Source organism: Dipodomys ordii, unplaced genomic scaffold, assembly GCF_000151885.1.
Source record: "Dipodomys ordii isolate 6190 unplaced genomic scaffold, Dord_2.0 Scaffold6, whole genome shotgun sequence".
Taxonomy (NCBI): Eukaryota; Metazoa; Chordata; class Mammalia; order Rodentia; family Heteromyidae; genus Dipodomys; species Dipodomys ordii.
In genome coordinates this window covers 538,868-555,124 of record NW_012267222.1, presented here as the reverse complement: position 1 = coordinate 555,124, position 16,257 = coordinate 538,868, and the positions used below count along the sequence as shown (strand labels likewise).

Below are 16,257 nucleotides of genomic sequence, written 5' to 3'. Positions count from 1 at the left end.
AAAAAAAAAAAAAAATTACGCTCAAAAGCCAGTCCCTGGTCCTGCTCCAAGGCCATGACTTGATTCTGTAGCCTGCAGGGTAGTGGTTTCTGGGGTTACAAAAGATGGGTCTGAAGCCAGACCCAGGAACGAGGACTTCTTCCCAGATGCTCACAAAGCCAGTCCCCTGGAGTCAAACAGCTCCTGGACACACGGAGCTGATGGTGAAATGCTCACAAGTGCTACTGCACGGCCAACACCTTCAAGAGGAAAGTGGACACACCGAACAAGCTCCGCCCACACTCACCTCGGAGTCATCTTTAATGCTGTCACGTTTCCGGGTTGAAGAAATATAAGCAACTGGCAAGAGGGAAGAAACACATCACAGGTTGTCAGGAACATGGCCTGAGCACCAAAAGACCCCGAGGCCCCGCGCCTCAGGGAGCCCCCGTCGAGCTCAGAATCGAGTAGCTTCCTGAGCTCTGGCACCCTGGCCGGTTGACGGTGGGGCCCGGGTACCGGAACTGCAGTCCCTGGCCACCTACTTGATACAGCTCCACTATAGAGCTCCTGAGCGTACGATGACGTGACGTCCAAACCACTTCAGGATGAAAATCTATGGCCTGACAAATGCATACAGCACACACCAAGTATTTTAAGTGACTTCAGGGAGGCAAAATCCTCTAATACAAAGCCAAACTACAGTATACGCTGTGTATCAGGTGTCATCCGCGCATAGACGGAGGTGAGAATGGGGGTGGGGATGGGAATGCCACAGGACAGGATGGAGCGCGAGAGCTTGCGCAGTCCCGAGCAGCCCAGGCCTGGCCATCCGTCCAAACGGAACTGGAAATTTTTCTCGAGTGTCTTAACATTCAAACGCCCCTCCCCCACGCAGGCCACTGGTGCGCAGCAGTCCCGTGGACTGTGCAGGGGCCGCGCCGTGCAGGGCCAAGGTGTGGAGGCTCTCAGCCTTGCTGCTGCCCTGGGCCCGTGTGGAAGGACCGAAGCTGGCGAGGAAGAGCCCCTGCCCGGCTCAGAGCCCACCCGCCCACCCCAGAAAGGGGCGCCTACTTCCATCCGTCTCCTCAGAAGGAAGGTCCACGCTGTCTCTCTTGTCATCTACGGGAGGCTCCTGGGAAGGCATGGCAGAATCCTGTGGAGGAAGGGCACAGCTGTGGCAGTGAAGCGTCACCTTCAGAACGACACACCGCAGTGCGCACGGAGACGCCGCACATGACCGCTGTGGTACGTGGCATGCACAGAGACGCCCGCACCACTGCTGAGATGCTGTGCTGAGGTGAGATCATAAAGGCACTGTCCACGGGCAGAGTCCACGGCAGAGGTGGTCGTTTGGTACTGAGGCCTAGGTGGTCCTGGACCCAGTGCTCAGTGGAGTCACCATGTGTGATCAGCCATCGGATCCCCAAGGCCCTGGCACTCTAAGCACTCCTGGGCAGATGGTATCTGAATGGAAACGACTCCTCAAGGGGCCCGGCGGGGCCCCGTCCTCACCCAGCTCTGTGGGGCGTGCCCGTCCACCTGCGTTCTTAGGGCAGTGAGGACCTGTGGTGTCGAAGAAGCGCAGCAGGGCAATAGCCCACGGCCGCAGCCCAGGGGTATTCATGCACCTGGCAATACTGGACGAGACCAGAGTGGCACTGGACATGGCGAGAGTCAGCGGGACCCGGTGCACCTCACGGCTGGGACAGGTACCGAGAGGTGGTTTAGTGACTGCGTGGTGGAAAGTCCTGGATCCTTTACGTCCACAAGGTAGAGTGGGCACAGCCTAGCTCCGCCTGCTTCCCAGGGCGGGCAGCGTCACCTGCAGCCCCCAGGAGCACTGTTCCCTGCCCTCACGGGCCTCCCCCGTGGCCTGGGCCACGCTGCCACCCCCCTCCCTCGGGGGTGGTGGCCTGTTGCACAGCAGGCGGAGCCGCCCTTCCAGCCCCTCCCGGAGCCCACTCACCATATGCCTTCTGCAGGTCAGCGGGACGAGGGCGTGGCAGCGCTTATGGACTAGCAGCTTGCAGCGGATGCACCTGTAGCCCTGCCTTGCGAGACCCCATATCCTCTCGCTGCACTGGCCGCAGTACGCTCTCTGTAGGCCGACAGTGACGGTCAGGCAGGTGCTGGCCAGCCTCACAGAGGGCTCAGCAAGAACGCCAGTGGCTCCTTCACTGGTTCTAAGAGGACCCCGGTGCTTCCCTGCCTTCCAATGCCAGGTTCCCACAGCTCAGCGCCCCTCTGTGCCCGTCCGAGGATGCCGGCCCTGCTTGTGCGCTGTGGCCCTGGTTCCCCAAGGGAGACGTGGGGAGCTATTTCCTTCCTGTGGACATAGCCCCCTTCCACCTTGCTGACCCCCCTGGTTCTCTTTGGGTGGCCTGACGAGTCCTCTAGCTAACTTAAAGTGACCAGTGCATAGGGAGGCCTCCCAGGCCTGGCAGACACCAGGACAGGGAGCCCAGCATGACCTGGTGACGGGCTTCCATGCAGCCGGGAAGGGCTCGTCCTGGCCTCTGCCTGTGAAACCAGCCGGCCTCCCCCCTCTCATAATGGAAAAGTCTTGGCTCATTAGTTTGGGAAGCGAGGCCGAGAGTCACTCGGACTGAACCTGTTATCGGCAGAACAGGTGTTTCTCCTCAAAGCTGCACACAGAAGGCCCCTGCCTGCTGGCCTGCCTGGTGAGAGGAGGGGCTTCTGCGCGAAGCCGTCAGTCAGCCACACACAGAGGCAGCAGGGCCACGGAGGGAGGAAGCCCACGCGGAGCACTGCGGCCAGCCTACGCTGCGGTCTCGGGTCAGGACGCAGCGTGCCTGGCCCTGTGCAGCCGGGAGGAGGAGGGACACCGAGGCAAAGCCCCATTCGCTGGGGTCACCGTGCAGGCCGAGCACAGGAGGCTGACAGGGGCCCCAGTGCAGGAACGGACCCGCCCCTGGGGGCGGGTCCGGGGCCACTCACCCTGTTAAAGCGCTTGGCTTGGAAGAGGTGGCCGTTGGCTCGGTACAGCTTCCTCCATCTTCTGGCTCCCCGGCGGTAGATGGATTCTAGAAAAGGCGTGAGCAAAGTGTAAACAGGTGACCTTGTGGTCCGGGGGCCCAGCTCCCACTCACGCTGTGGACAGGGCCGGGCTGTTCGTGTCCAGGTGACCAGGCGGTGGCTGCTGCCCAGCCGAGGATGCCAGGGCTGAAATGCCAGCGTCCCGGGTGGCGGCTGCCCTCGCCTCTCCTCACACGATCCTCATGTCTCACTGCCAAGGCTGCCGGAGCCGCAGCCCAGGCGGAGGACATGGCCACAGACCCCGACCACAGCCCAGTCACGGGCTCCTCCTGGCAGGTGGAGTCTGGGGGGGGGGCACGGCGCCCGCCTCGGTCAGGCCAGGCTTACCCCTGCTGTTCCCCCGTCCTCTTCCCCTCTGGGAGCTCCGGGAAAACGGGGTGCTTTTCCACACGGAACACGGGGCAGAGGGGTCGCATGGCGTGCACACACGCATGCGGGCAGGGAGAGCGGGCGCCACGCTGCTCTGCGGCTGTGGAGAGGTGCAGGTCCCAGCATGGGTCAGTGACACCCCCAGACTGGAGACCGGGGCTCCCCCTGGGTCCCCTTTACCCTCAGTCTTGGGGCAAACGCTTAGCCGAACCCAGAGCTCGTGCTTTGGACTGCAAGCCACCACCAGCATCATCTCCTAACACGCTCTCAGTCACGACAGGGAGGAATGCGGAGAGAAGCCCTGGCCACGCTGGTGGCCCTCCGCATCCCTCGGTGGCCCCAGCCTTGGCTCCTTCAGAAATCCACCTACAAAGGGAGCTGTGTGCTTTTATAAAATCCTGTGGCCAAAGAGCCTTCCACAAACGCGGCGGGGGTGCGGGGTGCCGCGGCGGGGGTGCGGGGTGCCGCAGGCGGGCGCAGCAAGGCAATGTTTTTAGAACAAGCAGATCACCAGCTGGGAGGAGACTGCTGAAACCAGGTCACGGGAGCAAAACCTGCCTCCTCCCTTTAAAGGGAGGGAGGAAGCAGGAAGCCAGGCTCCCCCGGGAACAGCAGAGGCCCGGCCGGCCCGGGCCGTGGTTCCAACCGCCCGCCCACGGCGCCGTGTCCCAGCACGTGGCCTGCAGTCTGGAGAGGCAGTGTGGCCTGGTGGCCCCCAGGGAGCCCCACCGCAGATGAAACCTCGGGGCGGCGCCAGACCCGGGCAGCAGAGGCCACTTCTGCCCCCCTCCCTCCTCCCGAGCGGCACCTGAGGCCGGGGACCGCCCAGGCCCCTTCCCCAGCGGGGGCAGCACGGTGTCCATCAGCCCAGGGCACTGAGGAGTCCCTGGGGAGCCTCCATGTGACTCTGCCCAAAGGCCGGTCACCCACACACCCGCATTCCTCCGCATGGCATCTGTGGCCCTCATACCTGAGAGGGAGGGGCACGGGCGAGACCAGAGGAACTGGAGACAGGTGCGCGCAGGGGGGAGGGCTGGGGGCGGGGACACCCGCAGACCAGGCCCCGGCTCCGCCTCCCGCCCCCGGGGCCATCACCACCTCAGCCCAAGAAACCAAGAGCCGCAAACCCGGCACAGGCTGAGCTGGCTAAGGAGCCCCCCAAGCCCCTGGAAGGACTGACAGCAGGGCCTGTCACCTACGATAAAGCCCAGCTCCACTATGGAGCCTGTACTGTGTCCCCCAGCTACGGGTGGCGCCCTAACTTCAGGGCGCAGGGGTCAAACCGAGGGCCCCGACCCCACAGGGTTAGTGGCTTCGCAGGAAGAGAGGGGAGCTCGCTCTCCACCATGCAGAGGTAGGCGAGAAGGCGCAATCCGAGCCCCAGGCTGGACCCATGTGCGGACGGACGTCCAGCGTCCACCAGGCATTAGCTCCTGTGGCTTATTCGCGCCCACAGCCTGAGGGACTGTGTTGGCTTCATGCATCCATGCTTGGCCCTGCAGATCGCAGGACTTGAACACAAGATGAGTGATAAAAGCGTTTCTTCTTTATGGGAAAAATGTGGGGGCGAGTTAACCTGAGGAAATCTGAAAGACTTTCTAAAAGCAGAGCCAAGGGGGTGGGTGCGGGTGCACCAGTGAGGATGGTGTATCACACACTCGGGCCACACTCGGCGACTGCAGGGCCCAAGGCCTGTACACGCACGACCGAGGGGAAAGCAACCAACACGGAGAAGACAGGACGGGATCCACAGGTGATGCAGATGGGAAATACAAGCTCAACCTTGTGAAAAACTTGTCAGATGGTACCAGGTCCGTGCACACCAGGGTGCTTGTGTTCCAGGGACCTTGTGTACTGAGGACCTTGTGTAGCAGGGACCTTGTGTTCCAGGGTCCTTGTGTACTGAGGACCTTGTGTACCAGGGTCCTTGTGTACTGAGGACCTTGTGTACCGGGGACCTTGTACCCTGGGGTTCTTGTATACCAGGGTCCTTGTGTGCTGAGGGCTTAGTCACGGTGGTCTCCCACAGCTCTGATGCCAACAAGGCTTCTTGGAAATTGCTGTACTCCTGGACAGGGTCCAAGCCAACCACAAATAGTATTTGTAAAGGTGACTTTTGCTCCAACAAAGAAAGGGAACTATAGACCAGTCTTTCTGATGAACACAGACACAACGCTTTCAATAAAATGCTAGCCAAAAAGTCCAGCAAGTAATCAAAAAAATCATCCAAAGCCGGGCGCCAGTGGTTCATGCCTGTAATCCCAGCTACTCAGGTGGCTGAGGTCTGAGGACTGCAGTTCAAAGTCAGCAGAAATACCCATGAGACTTTTTTTTTGTTGGTGGTCGTGGGGCTTGAACTCTGGGCCTGGGCGCTGCCCCTCAGCCCTTCAGCTCAAGGTGAGAGCTCTACCACTTGAACCACAGCACCACTTCCGGCTTTTTCTGTTTATGTGGTGCTGAGGAATCGAACCCAGGGCCTCATGCATGCGAGGCAAGCATTCTTACCACTGAGCCACCTTCCCAACACCCTCCATGAGACTCTTATCTCCAATTAACTACCAGAAAACCAGAAGTGGAGCTGTGGCTCAAAGTGGTAGAATGCTAGGCTTGAGCAGAAAAGCTCAAGGGCAGTGCCTAGGCCCTGAGTTCAAGCCCCATGACTGACAAAAAAAAAATTCAATTTGATCAAGTGGACTTTATCCCAGAGATGCAAGTCTGGTTTAACATATGTAAATTAATAGACATAATACACCACATTAATCTAGCCAAAGACAAGAGCCACATGACCATCAGTAGATGCAGAAAAAGCCTTTGACAAAATCCAACACCCATTCATGTTAAAAGCTCTAGAGAAGCTAGGAATAGGAGGAACATACCTAAAAATTGTAAAGCGATAAATGACAGACCAACAACCAAGTCATACTGAATGGAGAAAAACTAACCCTTTCCTCTGAAATCAGGAACAAGGAGAAGATAGCCACTCTCTCCACCCCTTTTCCACACAGTTCTGGAACTCCTAGCCAGAGCGAAAGGCAAGAAAAAGACACAAAGGGATTTCCATAGAGCAAGAAGTCAAATTGTCACTATTTGCAGATGATATGATGATCTTATATGTAAAAGGACCCCAAAGACTCCACCCCAAGCTCCTAACACTGACAACAACTTTGGCAAGGTAGCAGGATACAAAATTAACCCACAAAAATCAGTAGTCTTCCTGTATACCAACAATGTACAAGCAGAGAAGGAAATTAGGAAAACAACTCCATTTGCAATAGCCTCAAAAAAAAAAATCTGAGAATAAACCTAACCAAGGAAGCAAAAGACCTTTATATGAAAACTATAAAAATTTGAGGAAGCCATATGCCGGTGGCTCACCCCTGCAATCCTGCCTACTCAGAAGGCTGAGATCTGAGGATCATGGTTCAAAGCCAGCCCAGGCAGGAAAGGCTGTGAATCTCTTATCTCCAATAAAACACCAGAAAACTAGAAGTGGCTCTGTGGCTCAAGTGGTAGAGTGCTGGCCTTGAGCTGAAGAGCTGAGGGATAGCACTCAGGCCCAGAGTTCAAGCCCCATGACTGACAAAAAAAATTTTTTTTTGAAGAAATTAAAGACAACATCAGGAAATTGAAAGATCTTCCATGTTCATGGATAGGCAGAATCAATATTGTGAAAATGGCCATACTGCTAAAAATAATTTAGCAATCCCCACCAAAATCCAAATTAAATTCTTTACCAAGATAGAGAAAACAATACAAAAATTAATATGAAACAGCAAGTCTAGGGGGAAAACAAAAGGAAAGCTGGTGGTATCCCAACCCCAGACCCCACGCCCTTCTACAGAGGAAAAACCACAAAACAGCCTGGCATTGCCACAATACTAGACCTGAAGATCAACAGAACAGACTAGAAGACCCAGAAACAAAACGAGTTATCTGATATCTGGTAAGGGAGCCAAAGACATATGCTAGAGAAGAGACAGCCTCTACAGTAACTGGTGCTGGGAAAACGGGGCATCCATATGCAGAAAAGCAAGAGCGGATCCCTGTTTGCCACTACTCACGAACATCAACTCAAAGTGGACCAAGGCCTCAACGTCAGACTTGAAACTTGGAAATTACTGCAAGAGAGAGGAGGAGAAACACTAGAACTCATAGGCAGAGGCAGAAATTTCTTGAAAAGAGTCCCAGGGGCACAACAGATAGGAGAGAAACTGGACAATGGGCCTATGTCAAAATAAAAAGTTTCTGCACAGCCGGGCGCTGGTGGCTCACGCCTGTAATCCTAGCTACTCAGAAGGCTGAGATCTGAGGATCACGGTTCAAAGCCAGCCCGGGCAGGAGAGACCGTGAGACTCCTATCTCCAATAAACCACCAGAAAACCGGAAGTGGCGCTGTAGCTCAAGTGGTAGAGCGCTCGCCTTGAGCTGAAGAGCTGAGGGACAGCGCCCAGGCCCAGAGTTCAAGCCCCACGACCGACAAAAAAAAAAAAAAAAGTTTCTGCACAGCTAAGGACATAGTTATTAACTAGAAAGACAGCCAATAGAGTGGGAGAAGATCCTCATCAGCAAGGCATCTGACAAAGGCTTAATATCCAATATATACAAAGAGCTCAAGAAACTAATCCCTCCCAAGCCAATAAAACCAATCAAAGGAGCCATCTCTCAGAAGAGGTAAGAATGACAAAGAAACAAGTGAAGGAATGCACATCATCCTGGTCATAAAGGAAATGCAAACCAAAATGACTCTGAGATTCCACCTCACCTGTTAGATTGACCAACACTGTGAACTTGAACAACAACAAATGCTGGTGAGATGTGAACCAGTACAGCCTCTCCTCAAAACACCACACAGACCTGCTCTTCCACCCAGCATACCACTCCTGGGCATCTGCCCAGAACATCACAGCCAGGATACCAGAAAGACACCTGCACATCCATATTCACTGCTGCACGTCTACAATAGATGACTGGATCCAAAACACGTGGTACCTGTACACAATGGAATTTTACACAGCTGCTAGAAAGAATAATATTATGCCATTTGCAGGGAAATCGATGGGCCTGAAACAAATCATGTTAAGTGAGGTAAGTCAAGCTCAGAGAAATAGTACGTATATTCTCATACGCAGAAGATAGATCTAATATACACTGGAGCACACACAATGAGACCAAAGAGGACATCTGAGGAGAGGACCACGAAGGCACAATGCTCATGAGCATCTGAGCATATCACATAACTTTTATTGAAATAAACTCCAGGAAATGGAGATGGATTTGTTCTTCTTGCTATTTTTGTTTTCTTTTAGTTTTGTTTGTTCATTTATCTGTCTTTGAGAGAGTAAGAAGGGCGCAGAAATAAGGGATGGAATGAGGGCTCAAGTGGTAGAGCGCTCGCCTTGAGCTAAAGAGCTCAGGGACAGCGCCCAGGCCCAGAGTTCAAGCCCCACACTCAATTAAAAAAAGAAAAAACACCCCAAAAAAACAAAAGGAATGTCTCCAAGTGCCGAGTTCCATGAACAAGAGTACAAACAGGAGGTGTGTCCACAGGCCCCGACTGCTGTACACAACAACTTGCCAGACATCCCACATCAAACCCTGCCACAGACAGCAGATGACACTTTTGTGAAACTAAATCATCAGCCACATGAGCAGTACCTTATTTAGAAGGGGTGGTGACAGGACCCCGGCACGGCTGGGCGTGTGTGGATGGGCCACACCCCCATCTAGCTAAGGATGCACGCGCCCCCACCCCAACTCCCCAACAACCCCCCGAAACCACATTCCACACATACATTTAAGTCAGGTGCTAGTGGCTCATACCTGTAACTCTAGCTACTTAGGAGGCTGAGATCTGGAGGATCCCGGTTCAAAGCCAGCCTGGGGAGCCCAGCAAAAAAGCTGGCTGGAGGTATGGCTCAGGTGATACAGCACAAGTTGAGCAAGCAAGTCAAGCCAAGTCCAGAGCCCAAGTCCAAACCCTAGTACCCGCGAAATGAGCACTGCCTTAAATCTCACGATGCATAGTACCGATGCATTAAATCTCACGATGCATTTGTGGCACTTTTTATTTTGGAATGATTATTTTGTGTCCAGAAGAGAAGGGACGGTTCCCAGTTCTCCCCTCACGAGGTCGGTGTGCCATGCCGTGCGGGCAGAGATTAAAGTAAGAGCCCACTTCCCCAGCCAGCCTGAGTCCGGGCCGCCCGTCCTCCCCTCCCCTCCTCCTTAGCGGCAGCACTGGGGACGGAGTTGGAACCCAGGCCATGGGGCTGCCCAGCAGGTGCTCTACCACCCGAAGCGCAGCCCCAGTCCTGTTAGCTTTGGCTTTGTTTTTTATCTTCAGATCACCTGGACTGAGAGCCTTCTTGTGATGCTTTCTGTGCAGCTGGAATGGCAGGTATGCACAGCCTCGTCCAGCCTTCTGCCAGGAATGCTTTCCTCCAGGCTGGCCTCCGCCTTTGAGCCTCCTTGTCTCTGCCTCCGACAGGCAGAGCAGCAGGCCCAGTCCCGCCGTGCTTCCTTCATGAGCTTCTGTGCCCGGCTCGTGCTCCCCGCATCGTCCGTGTTACAATGTGGGAGCGCTACGCCTGGGCGTCCACGCTCGGGGCCTCGCTCCCTGCCGGCATGTCTCCTGGGCCCCGCTGGGCCGGGATGGCCTCCCAGGGTCCCAGGTGTGGCAGAGGCTGGCGGCGTCTATGGGGCGTCCACCGACTTCAGGATGGTGCGCAGAGTCCTCCTCGACGGTGGGAAGGGGCTGCGGGGCTGCGCCCGCCCTGGCTTCTGCCCTCCCCGCAGCACCATCTTCCCGCGACGGCTGCGGCTCCGGGTCTGGCCTGGACGCCGGCAGCCCTGTTCCCGGCCACGGTGGCAGTGCTGGGAGTAGCCCTCTCAGTGGAAACAGGTTCCTTGGCCGGGGCCTGGCGGGCGGAGGTGCTGAGGGGGCTCCGTGCCCAGCGCAAGGGGCAGGCCAGACCCTCTGCCTCGGTCCGGGCTCCGCGCCACGCGCCCCCGGGCTCCACCCGCACCCTCGAGCTGGCGTCTAGGACGCGCCCTGCGGAGCAGGTAGGCCGAGTCTCTTTCCCTTTCAGCCTTCACTCTGACATCCCGAGGAGCTCTGCCAGGCTTTGCATCTATAATCAGGTTGGTTGCTCCGTTTCCCTGGCAATCGAGCAGCTCCAGCACTTTGACAAGAAGAAGGAAACAAATCTTTAAAAGCTGGGCTCCAACCAGCGGGCTTCTCTCAGGTCTGGGGGAGAACTATGGTACGACACCCCCAGAAGCAGGCCGGGTGGGCTGGGAGCCCCTGTTTCCAGGATACCACTTGAACACAGGACAGTGCACAGACCACGGCGGCACCTCGGGACGTCTAGGGACCTGAGTGGGGTGTGTCAGAGCCAGGCCTCATGGGCACAGCCCGGTGACCACGAGGCCGGGGAGCCAGTGAGGAGGCGCCCTCCAGCCAAAAGGCTGCAGGACAGCCAACCATCACCCAGAACTGGGGAACACCAACCGTCACCCAGAGTCAGGGGACAGCCACTTCACCAGAGCTGGGGGGCAGCCGACCATCACCCAGAGTCAGGGGACAGCCGACCATCACCCAGAGCCGGGGGGCAGCCGACCATCACCCAGAGCTGGGGGACAGCCGACCATCACTCAGAACTAGGAGACAGCCGAGCGCCACCCAGAGCCGGGGGACAGCCAACTGTCACTCAGAGCTGGGGGACAGCCGACCATCACCCAGAGCCGGGGGACAGCCGAGCGCCACCCAGAGCCGGGGGACGGCTGACAGTCACCCAGAGCTGGGGGACGGCTGACAGTCACCCAGAGCTGGGGGACAGCCGACAGTCACTCAGAGCCGGGGGACAGCCGACCATCACCCAGAGCCGGGGGACAGCCGACCGTCACTCAGAGCCGGGGGACGGCTGACCGTCACCCAGAGCTGGGGGGTGGCTGACCGTCACCCAGAGCTGGGGGACAGCCAACAGTCACCCAGAGCTGGGGGACAGTCGACCGTCACCCAGAGCTGGGGGACAGTCGACCATTACCCAGAGCTGGGGGATGGCTGACCGTCACCCAGAGCTGGGGGACAGCCGACCGTCACCCAGAGCCGGGGGGCAGCCGACAGTCACCCAGAGCTGGGGGGACACCCCAAGAGACGCCATGTCTCGCAGAGGTCGAGATGGGGCTGCTGGCCGTGCTAACTGGTTCTGTGTGTGTGGCAACAGAGGCTCGCTGCCCACAGCCACAACGCCCATCAGTGTGCTTGTATCCACCAGAGCAGGCCGGGCCTTTGCCGCCAGGCTAAGCTTAGGTGGGACAGGCTGGTCTGAAGCCAAATACGCAGCTATGTGTGAAACAGAGCCTGATCCCTGGGGGAGGCGAATGGGGACACCCCAGGTGACCGCTGCACTACAGTCCTTCTGGGCGCCACCACGGAGGCCTGGCCTCGCAAATGCTCTCTGTGAGAGCGGCACGGACCCCTGACCCGCCCTGTGGCTGGGGAGGGGAAGAAGGCCACGCTTCCTGGCAGAGCCTGGGTGGCTCCTGTGGGGGGAGGGGAGGGAAGCCCAGTGTGGACGGAGGCGGGGCCAGGTCGGGTCGCGCGGCCCCCTGCTGGACAGCCTCGGTAGGGCAGAGCTGCTGGGAAATCCCTGCAGGATGGCTTGGCCCACTTTGAACCTTCTCAGAAGACTGCATCCGACTCCTGGTTGGAAGTGGGGTGGAGGCGCAGGGTCACGGCTCTGAGACTCAGGAGGAAAGATGCCTGCGCAGTGAAAGGTCCTGGCTTCCTGGGACCGGGGGCTGTGGGGAGCAGGATGCGCACTCATGGTCAAGGCTAGCACCAGCCCAGCACACACAGGGGCCCCAAGTCCGTCCCCCCATCCCATGCGGGAGAAGGGGCCACATCCGGAGCCCAGGGGGCCAGGCCCCAGGCCTGCTGGTGCTCCTCTGTGGGCACATGCTACCGGCCAACCGCCCCAAAGAGTCCTGAGAGGGAGCTGCTGGAGACGCAGGTGTCGGGGGCTGTTTCGGATGGACACTGTTGTGATACAAATTAAGTTTCTGGAAATGGCTGAGGCTGGCCAGGATGTTCATGGTTTCTGAAATCAGTTGCAAATAACTCCGTAGTGAGCACCGTCTGGGACCCGAAGGCCGGGGCCGGGGCTGGTGCTCAGGAGCTGGGTTTGTGTGGACGCTGCGGCCAGCCAGGCCCCACACGGGCTGCAGCGCCCACGGCAGCTGCTGGCGAAAAGCGAGAGAAGGGAGAAGAGCATGGTGGATGTGCAAGGAGGGAGGTCGGGGGATCCACAGCCACTGGAGGAAACTGGAAAACCAAAGCCACGCTACAGAGAGGGGGCGGAGCCCAGGCCCGCGGAGGAGGCCAGAGGCAAAACCCAGGGCTCACCTCACAAGCGTCTCCCTGGAGACAAAACCTGGGGTTCAGGCCAAGACCCCGCGTCTCAGTGGAGGGGACGCAGCAGAGGCCACGCCGGGGTTGAGGGCAGATTTTCGCTCCTGCAGCTCTGGGCTCGGGGGCTAGTAGCTCGCAGAGCTGTTTTTACTTTGGGGCCTTGGCAATGGAACTCTCTGGATTTTTTTTTCTTACAAAGACGCAACCCCACCAGAAGGACTCGCTCCACCTCCAACTCTTCCTACGCAAGCGCCACACCGGGAAGGGCTGGCAGTGAGCGGCCGAGAGGGACGAAGTCAACCCAATATTCTACCCCAAGGTCTCCGAGCGCACGTTCTCACAGGAAAACATCTGCTCCACCCGGCAGTCCCGCGCCTCGCCCGCACTCCAGCAGCAGCTCCGAGTCTGCCGTCTCCCCTGTGGACACATATCTAAGTCAGGCGGGGGAGGCGCACTGCAGCACTCTTCCCCACGCAGCCGCGGGCCAGCAGAGCCACGTGCTTCCAGAGTGAGACGCCGTCCGGTCGTTCAGATGGTCAGGCAGGTACAGTGCAGACGGGTGGACACCCCCACCCCGACGGGAAGAAAAGGAAACGAGGACGGGGCAACAGACCCCATGCGGGTCTAAAGCCCGGCAAGGCACGGTTTTGAGGCCTAGGGTAAAGTGGCGCAGAGGCGCGGGCCTGCGCGGGCCTGCTGTCCCAGGTACTTGGGAGGCTGAGGCAGGAGAATCTCTTGACTTCCGAGTTTGAAAGGCCACTTGGCACAGCAAGACCCAGTCTCCCAGACAGACAGACAGACAGATGAATAATCCTCTGCCAGCCACCAGCCGCCCGTCCCTGGAGGAAGAGCATTAAGGACGGACAACCTGAATTCTAGCATGTAGTGACGCTTTACTGAATCCCAGACTGCACAAGTTCAGGACCAGAGGCCACAAACAGAGCAGAAAAACAGCTGCCAAACCTGTTAAAACAGCCAGGCGCTGGTGGCTCATGCCTGCAGTCCTTAGATGGCTGAGATCTGAGGATCATGGTTCAAAACCAGCCTGAGGAGAAAAAGCTGTGAGACTCTTATCACCAATTAAGTGCCAGACCTCTGATAGGGCGCTGTGGCTCAAGTGGTAGATAGAGCACTAGCCTTGAGCAAAAAAGCCCAGAGACAGTGCTCAGGCCCTGAGTTCAACCCTACAACTCAGAAGAAAAAAAAGTATTAAGATAAAACAAACAAAACCCTCCAAATCTACGCCAGGCAGAGGTGTCATGAATTCATGGAGCTGGAGACCGGGCCAGGCGGGTCCCAGAGGAGAAGACTATCACAGGAAGATGCAGAGACAGCCCCAAGTGAATGCAGAGCCCTGTCAGACCCGCCCTCCAGGACAGCCCTGCCAATCCCGGCCGGCTCTGCACACACCAGGGCTGGGGTCCCCGCCCTCCAAGACAGCCCTGCCAATCCCGGCCGGCTCTGCACACACCAGGGCTGGGGTCCCCGCTGCCCGGAGGCCGGGAGGAGGAAGACACAACCACCAGGAAAGAAACGGCTTCCAGGTGACTCACACATTAAACAGGTTCTTAGGAGACTGATAAAATGAAAGCATTAGTGAACGTTTCCTATCAAAAAGAAATGAAAATTCCACAAGAATAATGGCAGTCAGCAATTTAGAGGACAACCTATGTACTAATTAACTGAAAGGAGAAATATCAGTCCGGCCAACTAACCACCAAAAAGCTGGATGTGGCACTGTGGCTCAAGTGGTAGAGCACCAGTCTTGAGCACAAAAGCTCAGGGACACCCAGGCCCTGAGTTCAAGCCCACAACTGGTACGTGCACACACACACACACACACACACACACACGCACATATACACATACTACGCAGGATCACAGTTTCACAGCATTCATATTGCACTAGGTGCTGTAACTCACAAAAATGATCTTAAGGTATAGGGGTATATGTGCACATCTTATATGCAAATACCACACCACTTCATACAAAATGTCTGCAGATTCTGCTATTTTGGGGAGAGGGAGGCAGCTGGAGCCAAACTCCTGTGGGTCCTGTGGATGACCGTAACAGGAAGGAAACAGTTTATACAAGTATAATCCACACTCATCCACACGCAGAGCTGGTGACACCCACGGTACAATCCACACGCAGAGCTGGTGACACCCACGGTATAATCCACATGCATCCACACGCAGAGCTGGTGATACCCAACAATGCCACGTCAGGTCAATGCAGATAATTCCTGACCCACAACGGTTCAAGTTTGGGTTGTTTTTTTTTTTTTTTAACTTTTTGGAGGAGTGAAACCAATACGCATCCAGTGAGCGCACTGCTTTGAACCTTAAGCTTCGCCTAACAGCACCAAGCAGCAGCTCTGAGATGACCAGGGAACAAACGAAGCCCAGAGCTCCAGCACTGGGTGCACCGCCCCAGGGTCACAGGGTGAAAGAGAGAGGCACAGCACTCAGGGGCGAGGGACACGTTCTGCTTGTGACACTTTCCCGACCTCGGATTTACTGGGAGGTGATGCTGCGCAAAATCAACGAGGTAAAAACAAATACAGAGTAGAGAAAAATCAGGGAATTCCCCAGGGCTGGCCCTTTGGCAAATGTCCAGCGAGCTGATAAAAAATGGCACATATGGAAATGGGACCAGGAAGCCCGCCTGGTACAACTAATGTATGCTAATTAAAACCCTTCATAAAACAATGAGCAGAGAGAGGAAGAAAGCCTAAACGGCCATTAACAGGAATGGGACCACTGCGAGCGCCCACGCCACGCCTCCCATGGGTGTGCACTCACAGCCACGGCACGCACGTCACCCCCCAAGAGACCAGGGGCCGTCCCCTCACCTGACAGAGCGCAGCGTCAGTCCTCCTGCTGGAGACTGACAAAAGAAAACACTGGCACAGACATCCTCATTACTGGTAAGCTCTGAGAGATTCTCCTGACACCAGCCAGGAGGGCCCGCTGTTCTCGCTCCCATCCCAGGCTGTGTGGAAAGATAAGCCTGCCGGGCAGGAGGGAAGGAAGGAAGAAGTAAAACTGTCATCTGCTGATGAAATGGCTGTGCGCACAGGAAGAGCAGAGGATGCTGGCGCGGGCTCCAGACCAGGCTGAGGACTTAACCAGGCTGCCGCAAGGCAGCCCGCTACACTTCTACAGCCACCAAACACAAACACCAGGATAGGTGTGGCAGTACGCAGCTGTCATCCCAGAATCTGAGAGGCAGGAGGGCTGAGTCCAAGGCCAGCCTGGGCTGCACAGGAAGTTCCAGGCCAGGCTCAGGAACATGAACGAGCCTCCCTCAAAACACTGAGCAAGGGCTGGGAAGGTGGCTCAGTGGTAGAGCGCTTGCCTTGCATGCCTGAGACCCTGGGTTCGATTCCTCAGCACCACATAAGCAGAAAAAGCCGGAAGTGGCGCTGTGGCTC

At 57.0% G+C, this 16,257-nt stretch overlaps 1 protein-coding gene across 1 annotated transcript in view; it reads right to left on the bottom strand.

Annotated features, from left to right (window-relative positions):
- Nucleotides 1–16,257, bottom strand: part of Prkcz (protein kinase C, zeta) — an 89,560-nt gene that overhangs the window by 19,172 nt on the left and 54,131 nt on the right. Inside the window, exons 5-8 of the mRNA XM_013031444.1 lie at nt 2,941–3,026; nt 1,949–2,080; nt 1,054–1,135; nt 287–339 (exon numbers count right to left, since the gene is read on the bottom strand). Coding sequence (XP_012886898.1) covers nt 287–339; nt 1,054–1,135; nt 1,949–2,080; nt 2,941–3,026 — 353 coding nt within the window. The remainder of the gene's footprint in view (nt 1–286; nt 340–1,053; nt 1,136–1,948; nt 2,081–2,940; nt 3,027–16,257) is intronic.